Source organism: Chrysochloris asiatica, unplaced genomic scaffold (assembly GCF_000296735.1).
Source record: "Chrysochloris asiatica unplaced genomic scaffold, ChrAsi1.0 scaffold00132, whole genome shotgun sequence".
NCBI classification, from domain to species: Eukaryota; Metazoa; Chordata; class Mammalia; order Afrosoricida; family Chrysochloridae; genus Chrysochloris; species Chrysochloris asiatica.
The window spans coordinates 1,798,015-1,812,052 of record NW_006408650.1 but is presented as its reverse complement, the minus strand read 5'-3'; the positions used below and the strand labels follow the sequence as shown (position 1 = coordinate 1,812,052).

The 14,038-nt window shown below is 56.8% G+C and overlaps 1 protein-coding gene across 1 annotated transcript in view; it reads right to left on the bottom strand.

Moving 5' to 3' along the window:
• Window positions 1–13,677, bottom strand: part of SLC38A10 (solute carrier family 38, member 10) — a 31,522-nt gene extending 17,845 nt beyond the window's left edge. The window contains exons 1-9 of the mRNA XM_006869637.1: window positions 13,541–13,677; window positions 10,165–10,282; window positions 6,754–6,799; window positions 5,837–5,930; window positions 4,698–4,841; window positions 4,478–4,602; window positions 1,935–2,037; window positions 1,098–1,280; window positions 82–193 (exon numbers count right to left, since the gene is read on the bottom strand). Coding sequence (XP_006869699.1) covers window positions 82–193; window positions 1,098–1,280; window positions 1,935–2,037; window positions 4,478–4,602; window positions 4,698–4,841; window positions 5,837–5,930; window positions 6,754–6,799; window positions 10,165–10,282; window positions 13,541–13,639 — 1,024 coding nt within the window. The 5' untranslated portion in view covers window positions 13,640–13,677. The remainder of the gene's footprint in view (window positions 1–81; window positions 194–1,097; window positions 1,281–1,934; window positions 2,038–4,477; window positions 4,603–4,697; window positions 4,842–5,836; window positions 5,931–6,753; window positions 6,800–10,164; window positions 10,283–13,540) is intronic.
• Between the last annotated feature and the right edge of the window lie 361 nt (window positions 13,678–14,038).

Here is a 14,038-nt window from a genome sequence, read left to right as displayed (position 1 = left end):
GTGCAGGACAAGGCCGGCAATCTGCTGCCACAAAGCCCCCAGCCCTCCTCCACTCTATACCTGACGGGGGCATCTCCATACCATTGGGGATCAGGATGCCGCCGAGCATGGTCCCAAACACCACCAAGAGGGTAAGCGCCTTGAAGCGGAGAGGGGGCATGTAACCCCCAGCGGCAAAAGTGCCATCTTTCTGCTGCAACAGGGAGAGAGGGGCAGGCAGAGGTGAGGCTGGCTCCTCTGGCCTGCTCGGCCTGCTCGCACCATGGCTGGACAAAGCTGACTAAACGGTGGCAGCAAAGCTCCTGTGCTTCCTTCAGGAGCGAGGAGATCGTGCGGCCAACTATAGAGCCACCAGGCTGGCCACGGAGGCAGTTCAAACAGCTGATTTGGGGTGCAGGCAGACTCCCCGACATTCAGCTCTGCTCCAGCAGAGGCATGCCCAGCAGCCAGTCAGTTTTAAGGTCCAGGCCCAGGGGTTGGAGAGGGTAAGACTTGGCTGCACCAGACCAGGAAGCAGCATGGCGCAGTGTCTGCTGAGCCTGTGAACATGGCCCAGTGGGCACCTCCTGCCCGTGGTGTGGGAGAACAGCGCCAGCTCCTCCCTGGGACTTCTGGTCAGGTGGCATTTCCCTCACCTGTAACCCACAGACTGATGGTGGCATCAGACCAGCCTCAGGAGAGCCCAGGATGTGGGTGTCTCTGACCTATAGCCCCAGAGGACCCCTGCCAGGACGAGGGGGAGCAGGGTCCCGGGCAGGGCAGAGGTGTCACCTGCCAGCGCCAAGCTTGAGATGCCACAGGCAGCCCTACAGGGAACTTGGCAAATCCCCACCCCCCACCCCCCACGGAGGTGCACCAGGCTCCACTGTCGGAGCCTCCGGTCATGTCCACCCGTGCCCCCTGGCGGCCACCCAGCCCAACTGCATGAAGCCCCCAACTGCCTTCAGCTTCTCTGGTTTGAAGACAGTATTGCAGGTGAGGGTGTCCCCAGTGGCAGAGCCTAATCAGGGGTCCCCTGCTTCCGGTGCTCCTTTCTCCAAAGTCAGTCGGTACCAAGCGTTCCCACTAGGCTTCAGGAGCCACACCCAGGGCCTCACCTGCTGCTCGAAGAGGAGAGTGCTGAGCGCCTGCCTACACGGCAGGATCATCATGGGGAAGCCCACAGCCACGGACATCAGGAAACCCAGGCGCAGGGCCTCCGTCACCAGGTTGGATGAGAAGTGCATGAGCACGTTGCCGGCAATGGCCTCAGTGAAGCTCACGTACCCAAAGAAGCCCACCTGGAGGGAGACGAGATGGGGCTGCCCACCGCACCCTGTCCAGCAAGCCCCTGAGGGAAGGCACACTATGCAGGATGGCTGATGAGGACACCCAGAAGCGCCCGCCGAGCACTAGACAGTGTGTTCCCGAGAACAAAGAGTTGCCCTCCAAAGAACAGAGGGAGCCCGTGGTCACTTGGGGCCTGGCCGAGTCCACGCCACAGAGGGTGTGTGGACGTGATGCCATGAGTGCAACATGGGCAGTACCCATGGTCTCCACGGACCACCTGCAGTAGCTAGAGAAATGGGCCATCAACCCCACAGCAAAGGAAGCAAAGCAAGTCAGAATCCCAGTGCATTTACAGTGCACTGATGTGAGACATGGAGGGGACGTTCCAGAAAGCCAATGGGGACGTGTTTGGGTGATTTTCTTCCTCTGCTTTCTCACACGTATACTTTTTCTCTGGGGAAGGAAACCTGTTTCCATGGCGAGAGTCACTCGACCATGACAAGAGACCCCAGGTAAAGCTTACCCCACACCAAATACCTGAGTGGAGGCAGCTGGGGGAGCCGGTCGGTGGGGCTATATGGCTGGGCCAGAAGTAGCTGGCGCTCAGCAGACAACAGGGGAGCGGTCAGGGCAGGTACAGGGGGAGCAGGACAAGGAGCCCCTACCGTGATGTAGAAGGTGGTGACCACGTTGAGGGAGGACGCGAATATGGAACTCATGGTCTTCACCGAGGGCTCGTCCAGGCTGTCGTAGGTGGGCAAGACCTGGCTGCAGGGACACGGCTGCTTCACACAGCGTCCAGAGGAGACGCCCTCCCTACTTCGAGCACCCCTCACATGCACCAAGATGATGATGATGATACCAGGGCCACAGCATCCAGGGGGCAAAGCCAAACCCACCCCGACGGTGACCCTACAGGACACAGCAGCCCCATAGGGTCCCCAAGATTAAATCTTTATGGAAGCCAACTGCTTCATCGTTCTCCTATAGGCGGACTGTGGACTCGAACTACCAACCTTTGGTTAGCAGCCCAGCACTTTGTCCACTGAACTACTGTGAGAGACGTGTGGAAAAAAACCCTTGGAGCCCAATCCTACAACATCCTCTGTATTCACAGTTCAGAAGAGTCAAATTATGGCACACTGGGAGGGCCCCTGACCCACTGGCCAGAATTGGGTGGACAGGGTGTGGCATGGGCAGGCAGGAGGGGGCCTCAGTGAGACAGAGGGGTGGGTGTGAACACGGGGGTCTGCAGAAGAAAGCAGAGAGAACGCTGGGCCAGCAGTCAGGATGATAGGGAGCAGAAAGGGACCAGTATATAGATAGACACGTGTTTGGGGGGGTGTCAATGGTGGGCGTGTGCTGCTGCTGACAGAGAGGTTGGAGGTTCAAGTTAACCCCCAGGTGCCTCCGAAGGCAGGCCAGGAGGTCTGCAAAGTCTGAAAGGTCCCAGTCCCTAAAGCCCAGCAGGATGGTCCCCGTGACACACGGAGACACTTTGATGACCACTGGAAGGATCAGCAGGGTCAGATCCCCATACATCTTTACAGAGTGGAGGAGGGAAGGAGGGCAATAGGGAGCACTGACCAGGGCAGGTGCCTCATTACCTGGACTGACTCAGTAGGGGTTCAGGTAGAAGACAGCGCCTGGCCTTCCAGTACTGACCACAGGAAGATCACACCCAGTGTAGGGGGGCTAGTTCAGGGCTCAGGGGACCTGGCCACAGAATCTGCTATTGGTGGTGGGGTGGAGGGGAGTGGGAAGAACCCAGCCCTGGCCCACAAATGGCCACAAGGAAGCCCCTTGCATCTGAGCTATAAGAGAGAGAGACTGCGCCGTCCTGCTGAGGCCTCCTGCTACGCATCCCTGACGGCACCCGGCGAGGCCCTCCTTTCAAACTCCAAATTCAGTCGAATTTCCACAGGCGCTTCCCTATGCAGCTCTCTGCACCTTCCTCCCGCCTCGTGGCACCGCCCAGCGCAGTGGCCGCCTCGCCTGGGGCCCACAGCGGCCAGTCTGAACAGGCTCTCCAGGGTCTAGAGGCCGAAGAGCAGTCAGTCAATGCAGCCGGGAGGACGCCTGAGTGGGTAACGTGGGGCGGGGCTTGACGTCCCCCCCCCACCCCCCCCCACCCCCGACAGTTTCAGTGGGCGGGGAAACACCTCACTTGGTGAGGCTACAGCCAGTGCTTGAGCGGTACTCTTACTCCGGGGAGCAGGACACCTGGACACCCCTACCAGGTAGGACACGTGTGCACACGCCCTCCACCCAGCAGGCACATGGGCTGACATGCTCACATGTGCACACGCACACCACCGAGGCCCACGGAGGATGCGGGGTGCCACTCCTGCCACCGACGCTGGTGGGGGCGCTGGCAGCATGGCTGAGTGCTCGGGAGACGAGGCGGCGCACACACGGTGTCAACACAGCATGGGAACACATCCTATCTGTCAAAGGCGTTGACAACTGGTACCATGTGTGCACGGCGAGAGAGGAGGGCAGCTCTGCCAGGGACCGTGCTCACACACACCACTCACGCACACACATGCAAGGCTCCGAGTGCCGCCCCACAGCAGTCTGAAGTCAAGTCTGTGCGGTTTCCTTTTCAGCACCCTCAGACAAACAGCTCGCTTCTGGCAAACGCAGAGGGTGCCGCCTCATCAGATGGCGCGGGGCCGCTACCGAGCCCACAGCCAGCTCTGCTCGTGGAGGACTGGCAAACCAGCCCTCGTGCCAGCGACACTCAGCAGCTCAGCCCACGGAGGGGGATACCAGCCACCTCCTGACGAGAGCACCCATGTCCTTCAGCTGGGGAGGCACGAGGCACAGTAGAACACTGCTCCTGAGACGTGTGTGAGGTGCCGTACAAGGAAAGAGGAGTAGCAGCCGGCCCCCAACACCGAGACCCCCAACACAGGACCTTCCACTAATGCCTCCAACACAGGATCCTCCATTACTGCCCCCCCCAAACAGGACCGTCACTAGTGCTCCCCAACACAAGACTCTCCACTAGTACTCCCCAATATAGAACCCTCCACCAGTGGCCCCCCCAACACAGGACCTTTCCACTAATGCCCCCCCTGTACCCGCAGGCCCCTCTACTCAGTGTCTCCCTGCAAAGGACCCCCCCCCCACAGACCCCTGTCCATAGGCTCTTCTACCTGCAGCCCCCACACAGATTCCCCTGTCCTGCGGCCCAGGTACTCACGACTGGCAGGCGAAGGACATGCCGAAGATAGGGATGCAGCGGAAGATGCCCTCCCAGCGCACGTAGCTGACCCGCCGCAGCCACTGCCCACGGAAGAGGCCGTGCTTGAGTGACAGGAGCACAATCTGCAGGGAGCCAGTTATCAGGCTAGGCCCATCCCCGGGGTGGCCCCGCCCCACCCCCTGGAGGTGGCCCCGCCCGCCTGCATGCCCAGACGCACCACACACATGAAGACCGTGTAGAAGATGAGAGCCATGGCGCTGAAGGACTGGATGGAGGCCATCATGTTTCGCTGTAGGCTGAGCGGTAGTACAATGCACACAGACACTGCCACCAGCAGGATGACACGGAAGTGGCCGGTCACCTGGGGGAGCCGGCAGGAGGAGGTGAGGGGCCTGCAGTCACGCCCCCTCACTGACAGGTGAGCACACAAAGGGGCCCACAGCGCCCTCACCGACAGGTGAGCACACGCAGGGACCCACGGCCCCCTCACCGACAGGTGAGCACACGTAGGGGCCCACAGCGCCCTCACCTACAGGTGAGCACACAAAGGGGCCCACGGCCCCCTCACCAACAGGTGAGCACACGTAGGGGCCCACGGCGCCCTCACTGACAGGTGAGCACACGCAGGGGCCCACGGCGCCCTCACTGACAGATGAGGACATGTAGGTACCTTGCAGTCATGTCCCTGCTGAAAGGTGAACACAACCCTAGAGAGCCAGTTACATCTAAGAACAGAAAGCCAGTGAGGCTTCAGTCAGAGCCGACTGCTTCTGGAAGCTTCCCTGTCAGCCCAGGGCAGTGCTCTGCAGTCACTGAGCACTACTGGCTCCTTCAGCATCCAGCCAAGTCATGGGTATGGGGACACCCAGCCTGAACTGGACACACCCTGTTGCAGAAGGAAGACTGACTCTGACCCAGAAAACATTCCCATACTCCAAACTGGGGCTTGTTCTAGGGTGGGCCCCTGGTTCCTGCCACACATCTGCCCTGTCCCTGTCCCTGTCCCCCCAGCCTGGAGGCACATGGAGCCCTCATGCTCCCCCAGGGTCCTAGCGATACGTGGACACCATGAATCCTGGGGACTCTCGGCAGCGCTGCTGATCCCTGATGGTGGACTCCGGAGGGAACCTTTTTCTATGGCCTAGAGGCCTCTCCGCTCCCCACTTCCTCTCTTCCCTCTTCCCAGGCGTTACTCCCCCTGAGTCCCTGCATTCTGATTCTCAGGACTGGGCTGACCCCAGGCTTAATGCAGATGGCTGAGCTGCTATCCACCTGCTGTCCATGGGGACTTGCACTAGGGCCATGAGCACACAAAATGTACATGCACATAAACCACACATCTGAATGCATCCTTACCTGAAACCCAAACAGCCAAGCAATGAAGTTGGAGCCCAGGTCACCGATGACAACGTAAAAAGCAATGCAGGTGCCCAGCATGAGCCCAATCATGCTGCAAAGAAAGCAAGCCAAGCTTAAAGAAACTCCAGAAGGTGCCACCGTCCCATCACACCGACAGTCATGCCCACAGCGGACAAACAGTGAGACAAGGGCACGTCCTCAAAGAATGGAGCGAGCTCCAGCCCACCTCCAGGGCCCATGGGGGACTCAGGACGACTCCACGGTTTAGGGGCTTGGGCGTATTTCACAGCAGTCACTATTCGACTTGGAATAATTACTGAAGAACACTAACCTATTCTAGATGCGGTATTTTAATTTTCCCTCTGCAGGAAGTTCAAAGAGCTCTTTCAGGTGCTACAAAAATGTACCGCCATGTTACCCAAGTTGAAAGGAACTATCAGGTTTCTAAAAAGGGTTGTTTTCTCCAGTTTACAACTCCCGAAACGTGCCCTCTCCCAGCCGGTCGTCTTTCCATCCCCTAAGTTTTACTCGGAAGGAAGAAGATGCCATTTTCCACTTAAAGCTGCCTTAATCAGGGGAAGGTGCAGGGAGTGTGTGGCCTTTTAGGACCAGCAGGGGGAGATGAACTGACACTAAGGGAGAGCAATTTTGCTGTGTTCCACGTTTGCCGTTTTTACATTTTTCTTAGTGAGACTTAAAGAAAGCTTTTCACCTTGACACGAATCATTTTAAGGACACAATAAATTGGACTTGCAGCTTTTTAGTAGGTAGTACTTCAGAAACATATTCCAAGTTTTAATCGGGTCCACAGACGAAATGTGTTCTTCATTCTGTGACAGCCTCAAGTCTGTCCTTAGCAGAGGGGAGAGGAGGAAGAGGAATACGTCTGGGTGGGCAGCAAGGGGCCGGGTTACCTGGTCTCCACCAGTGTCTTCACAACTTTCCCATAGGCGTGAAACGCTAGTGAAAGACAGAAGGGAGTCAACACTCAGCGTGCTAGCGTGAGAGGCATGTCAGCAAAAACAAAGATTGATCGGTGCTAGAATGTCGCGGGTGGAAGGGGGTCATTTTTCATCTTGGTCCTTGAGCTTTTTCCAGACCTACTCCCTGCCAACAGAAAGTACAAGGGAGGGACACAAGGCAGGTTCTTTTTCTCAAAAAATGCTTTCAAAAAGTCACCAGGGAAACAGTTCTCCCTGACTACAGCTGGAAAGTGGAACAGGAACAGTCCACATACAGGCAACAAGCAAACAGAACATGGTCGGTCTACCCACAGCACGGTGCACTACTCAGCCAAGAGATAGGAGGTTCTGATCCAGGAAACCACAGGGACGGATCTTGAAAATGCTGAGCTATCACACACAGAGTGTCCAATCCCACTGCAATCAAGTATGGAAAACAGACTCACGCAGACAGGTGACCAGGGGAGGGGGACGTTGAGCCCCTTAAAAGGGTGAAGGGAAAATGTGGGAGCCGATAGTGGTGAACAGAACAGCGTGCTGACCATGATTAATGTCACTCAACTGTACATGGGAAGACTGCTGAAATATCCAATGGTTTGTTACCTATGGCTTTACCACCGAAGGGACTGTGTGGGGCCCGCGGTGTGCTCAGGATGGCACAAACACAGCCCCCCAAAGCTCTCATGCACCCCAGCTGACTGAAACCCACTGGTCTCCCCAGATCTCCATCTATGTCACCCACATGTGACTCCCCGTCCTGGGCTGTAATGTGTAGAGGAAGATGCAGTGTCCCTCCCTGGAGGATGGGGCTCAAGCTCTGGCTTTTGGGTCAGCGCACATCCCCCCACCCCTACAGCTGTCTGTCCTTCCTGAAAACCTTGTGTCTTCCAGTGGGCAATAAACCAGAAACTGGCTCAGCAAGCTCCCACCCGGGCCCAGCCCAGGGGAAGGGGAGCAGCCACAAGGGGCCACTTCTGCCTGCGTCTCTTCCCTCCAGGTGGGGTCGGAGCTCCTCCACCAGGATGACTTGGAATATGGAGGGAGGGGCAGCACAGACAAGGTGGCTAGGCTTCCATCTCTGGGCTGAGAGGTCACTCAGCTTCTCCTGCGCCTGTCCAAGTGCATCCCCAAGACCCTGCCCTGCAAGTTACAAAGCCATCGACACCCAGAGACAGGTCAGGACACAGAATGAGGGTCAAGGTTGAAGCCGAGACCCACAAAACTAAAATTTCCACAAGTCCTATGAGCAGGCAAGGGCCTGGTCAAAGCCGTCCCCTCACCTAGGACAATGCTGAAGCCACAAACACCCCCCCACCCCCACCCCCGCCCCAAAGACAGTGGCTGGGCAGCAGCCTTTGACACAACCCAGAACCTCAGTGCCCTAGACTGCGGTGGGGGGGGAGGGGGGGCAGCTCCATGGGACGGCTGTCCACTCCATTCTTCAGCGCATACCAGCTGAGCTCGCCGGGCCAAAAAGCTTCCGGAACACACAGGTCCCAGGAAGTCAGAGACCCCAGTCAAGACGCTTTCTTCAGCGCTCCAGCTGCCCTGTGCTGAGGGGTGTGGAGTGGACCCCAGGCTCCCTTCTTCCCCGCCCTCCTCACCTAGGACCCAGTCTGTGAATGTACACACACAAGCCCCCACTTCAGCGGCCACCTCCTCTGCCACGTCTAACCAGGACACAAACACAAATGCGTGGGTGCAGCTGACATCTTGGGACCAGTCAAGAGCTCTCTTCAGTCCTGCGTACCTTGCACCTTTCCCAAGGACCCACCTGCAGCCTGTGTCCCCCACATCTGCCCCCTCCTCTCCCTGCAGCGTGAAGGCTCAGTGCCCCCACCATCCGCAGCCCCTTGCCTGCCACCTCTAGTAACAGTGGGGGCTGGAGTGCACTACCCCAGATGGGGGAGACGCAGGCTGGCCATCTCGGACCAGTGAGTGCTGAAGGTGCCCCACAGCTGCATCTGGGACGGAGGGACGGAGTGGGCCAAAAGGCTTGACTTCACCACCTTTAGTACCAAGCCACGGGTCAGTGCCAGAGGAGAGGTCACCCTGCAGGCCCAGCAGGGGCCGACACCGCTCCCAACAGAAACCCACTTCGGGCGGAGGTTGTCACTTACCCTCCCTCAGAGAACTGGGTGCAGAAACAGAAATACAAATCAAAAACCAAACCCACAGACGTGGAGTTGGTTCGAACTTCTTACGGCTGCACAGGGTCTCCAAGGCTGCCATCTTTACAAGCGCACACAATCGGTGGGTTTGAACTGCCAACCTTGTGGTTACAGTGCGTAGCCCACAGTGCCACCAGGACTCTTTGGCAGGAAATGCCCACTCACAAGTTACAACCCAGAAGCCCGGGTGTGGCCCTTCTCCGAGTACGCAGGCGGTGCACCGTGGGCAGCGACAGAAGCCGCAGATCTCTTTTGCATCCAACCAAACAGGTCTGTCTCCTCAGTGATGGAAGCATGGTCAGCCAGCTGAAGGGGACCTGTCCACGGTTCCTGTCCACAGTTCCCCCACAGGCCACCGCCCACCAGGACCCTGTCCAAGGTCTCTATCTGCTGCTTCAGGGGATGCCAACCCTCGTGCAACACCAGTCTCGGAGAGTTTGAAAACAGCCCCCAGCTCCAGGGGACACCTCAACTCCAAAAGTCCCCAGATTCAAAGACTCCCCAGCTCCAAAGTCCCCCCTCAACACAAAAGGCACTCCAGCTCCTGAATCCTCTGAGCTCTGAGCCCTCTTCCCCCAGTGCAGATACCCCGCAACTGCAAAGGCCTCCTCGGATCCCAGGACTACCCCAGCTCCAAGCTCAGAAAGAAACGCTGTCCACTTGGTACCGGTGCCCAGTCGCCAGCTGGAAGGGAGTGGATGCCCACTGGCAGCCCACACAACTCCTGGCAGGCTTGGTTCAGAAGCACCGCATGCCCTCTCCTCTGTCCGCATTACTCGGCCAGGTGGGCCACACATTAGCAGGGGCTCAGAAGCTCTCACAGACACCCAGTCCTGGAGCACACACACTGCCATTCCATCACCCACACGAAGTGCTGCATGGAGGGCCCAGGGACGGCGTCTCCACACACCAGGGGGGCAGACTTGGGGGCACTCATGGCCCTTAGAGAAGGAACAAGACAGCAAGGACAAGGAGGACAGTCTGCCTTGATTTAGGAGGAGAGACAGCAGCGTGCCCATCTATCTGAACGGGAAATGGAGCACGGGGGGCGGGACGTTCATCTTCTGAGTCGCTTCAGTTTTAAGAATCACATTGCATTTTTAAATAAGATTTCTAAAGAAATCTTAAGGATAAAGTGGAAGTAAATGTACAGAAATAAAAGGAGCGAGGCCCCTTGTTCCGTGCGCCTCACCCAGGCCGGCGTAGGTCCTCCGCTTGCTCAGGCTAGCGGCCTTCACCAGGAACATGCAGGACTGGTGCGTCATCCAAGAGCAGAACATCAGGAGGAGTGCGCCCAGCAGGATGCCACACTGGGGGGAGAGGAAAGCCAGCAGTCACAAAACAGGACGCAGAGGCGTCCTTGGCACCCACAGCAGGTTTCAAGTAGCTGGCTCTGACTGTTGTTGTTGTTTTTAATGCGGTGAAAATACGAGGGCGCTTCAAACAGTTTTTTCCCATGAACTCTGCAAAGCCCTCTTGTGCACACACTAGACCAGTTGCCGGCAGGACACCTTCCGCATCTACAGCTCAGATGATGCCCACGTTTCAGTTTATACGGTCATTCTCACTACCTTTCCCAAATCATTTCACCTCTGAAAGCCTGAGCCCAGTGTCCAGAGGGCTCCAGTGGTCTGCGTGACCCTGCCTACAGGGGACAGCACCCAGTACTGAGGTCACACACTTTGCTCCACAACGTAAAACCTGTGCGGGATTCCCAGAGGACCCAGGGACCCCAGCAGCCACCGTACAGTGTGCCACCTTTTAGCGACTTATATCAACGACTACAAGCGGTAAACACGTTCTGGACGGAGAGATTAAAAATGACATTTACACCTTTCTCAGACAGTTACACAGACACACACCATGTGATCCAGCAACTGCATGCCTGGCTGTTTACCCAAGAGCGATGGAAACGTGTTCACACCGCAATCTGCTGCTGATGGCAGGCTTCTCCCCAACCTCCAAAAGCTACAGACCACCCACATGTCCTTCAGCAGGTGAATGGCAAACTGTGGCCCACCCATACAAGGGAATAGCGTGGTTAGGTGCCATCGAGTATGTTCTGACTCCGAGCACTTCACCCAGACCCAAACAACCCGGTCTTGCACCATTCCCGCAATCCAATCGATCGTTGCCACGTTTAGCCCACTGCTGCTTCCACTGTGCCAGTCATCTTAGGGGGGTGGGGGGAGTCTTCCTCTTCTTCACTGACCCTCCACTTTACCAAGCATGATGTCTTTCTCCAGGGACTGGTCCCTCCTGACAACATGGACAATTATGAGAGACCAAGTCTTGCTCTCCTGGCTTCTAAGGAGCATTCTGGCTGCACTTCTTCCAGGACAGATCTGCTTGTTTCTCTGAGTCCACAATGTCGTGGATGCTTCACCAACACCACAATTCAAACACATCCAGTTTTGTTTGCTCTTCCTTATTCACTGTCCAGCAAAGGGAATACTGTTGTGGTTGTGTGCCGTGGAGTCAGTTCTGACCCAGTGACCCTGTACAGGGTTGCCGAGGCTATAAATCTTTACGGGAGCAGAAAGCCGCCTCTTTCTCCCGCAGAACAGCTGATAGTTTCAAACTGCTGACCCTGAGGTTAGCAGTCCGCTTCATAACCACTACACTACCAGAGCTCCTTAAAGGGAGTATTACTCAGTAATAAATAAGGGATGAGCAATTGGTACACAACCCCATGGATGCGTCTCTAATGCATTACGCTGAGCAAGAAAGGTCAAACTCAAAATGTCACATGACATTCTGCAAAAGGCAAAACTGCAAGACCAGCCAACTGCTGAGTGTTGCCAGGGGTTGGGCTAACTACAGCTTGAGAACTGGGAGGCTATGGGGACTTTGGTGTGACCATAGGCCTACTGGCTAAAGAGGATGAATTTCATAGCATGTAAACTGGCCCTGTGCACAATGGATTGGAACGCTGTGATCCACATGGTCCTCACTGTCTCATCCCCAGGCCTTTAGTCTGGAAGCCCGACTGACGAGCCAGGCGGAGGCTGAACGTGAGGTACAATGACTGCAAAGTGAACCCACGTCTCCCAGGTAGAAGGTGAGAATTCTACTGCTGGACCATCACTGCCCCTGCATGGAAACTAATCCTGGATAAATTGGAATTTACTTTTCAATTAACAAAACTACTTTATTAAAAAATTTAAAGGCACCATTGCCAGACACTGAAAGCATGTCCCCCAAACTGCCTGCTGGCCTCACAGCACATCAGGGTCCAGTCCCAGGGCGACAGGTGCAATGGGGGAGCCCAGACACCTCACCTCACACGATGATGCTGCACTCCCCAGACCTGACTGCCTGCTTGCCTCTACTTCCTCCGGCTGGCATTCAGAGTCCTTCAGAGTCCGCAGACCTGCCTCACCTAGAGCTCTGATAAACCTAGCTGTGGGGTACTTCCGGACAGCTGTCCAGGATGGCATTCCACATCCCAGGATGCAGTGTGCTCCGATGGGCAAGCCACAGGGCATGCTGGGACACACCCAAGGGGGCGCCCCGCTAGAATCCAAAGCCCTCAATACAGATGTCACCCCAGGGTCCTAGAAGCTGCCAACTCGGCCTTCAGCCACCTGCAACTGGCACTATCTCAGTCCTCACACCTACACACTTGCCAGCCAAGCCAAACGTCCAACTCACACAGGAAAACTCAGAACACAGCTCAGCCCCCGCAGGCTGCAGGCCTTGATGTGTTCCCAGATTGAAAAAAAGTATACTTTTTGCTATTTTTTTACCCAAAAGATGCAAAATATAAAACCCACCGATGTGTCTGTTAATCTGAAACTACCCTAATGTCATTGATCATTCTGGGTGGAAATTGTCCAAGGGGAACTTTGTTGTATGAATATTCACCAAAAACACAGTATTGTCTTAAAAGATACACATGAAATATCGGGCTGCAAACCTTAAGGTCAGCAGTTTGAAACTACCAGCTGTTCCGCGGGAGAAAGAGGAGGCTTTCTGCTCCCGTAAAGATTTACAGCCTCGGAAACCCTGTGCAGGGTCACTACGGCACATGGCACATAACAACAACAACAGTTGCCCATTTCAGCTCCCAAAACGGCCATCCTGTTTTCTTTTTCCCTCTCTTGGGCTTCGTCTTGGTGGCCTTTGCTGCCACCTGCTCTTGCCGGAAGTTGCAGACACGCCTGGAGTCAGACCCCACAAGTGGGCCAGGAGACGCACACTTGTTAGGACGAGTCCGGTGGCAGGAAGGTGACATACAGTTCCACCAGCCTCTTCTTCAGAACACCAAGTCTGTGTGCTTGTGGACGACCCACTCAGGCTTCTCCCGGGGTCGGCACTGTCGGGGTGGCGCCAACTTGCTGGTACAGATGAGCTTTTCTTCCACTGACAGCTGGGGCGCCCCTTCTCGTTTTAAAGCGTGGGACCCGTGAATGTCAGGGCGGTGGATCCCTTGTGTCCACTTCTGGGAGTTCATTTGCTCCAACACTGTGGTGCCCAGGGAACGGGGCGGCATCGCCTGGGCCTTATTTACACCTTCCTGGTGGGGCCAGAGGCACAAGAACGGGGTGAACGCCGCGGGCACTCACCTGTTTGAAGCAGAAGGGCATGGTGAGCACACTGACCCCCACTATGCTGTTGACTATGTTGGTGATCAGCCCCCAGTTGGAGGCGGCGGCCGCGGTCATAGTGGGGGTCTGGCCGGCCTCGGAGCGCCGAGAGGACCCCGAGGAGGGACAGGGGTCCACCTGGACTCAACTTCCAGAGTCCGTAGGGTCCCGCAACAGCCGCATGTCCACCCCGTCTCGCTCTGCCCCGCGGTCGCCTCTGCTTCCCAGAGTCCGGACCCGGAAGCGCCAGGAAGTGCAAGATAGGGACACCTCAGCCCAGCTTCGCAGCCTCTCAACACACAGTTCCGCCTTCGGTGGCGTCTCTGCCCGGAAGTTATGGTAGGAGGGGCGGGGCTCGGGCGGGAGGCCAACCAACCAGAGGAGGACCTGGAGAGACCGGCTTTGCCCGGGCAAGCGATGGTGTGGGCGGGACCTGAGGCGGAGCCCGAGAGGATGTGGGCAGGGCTGTGGGGCGGG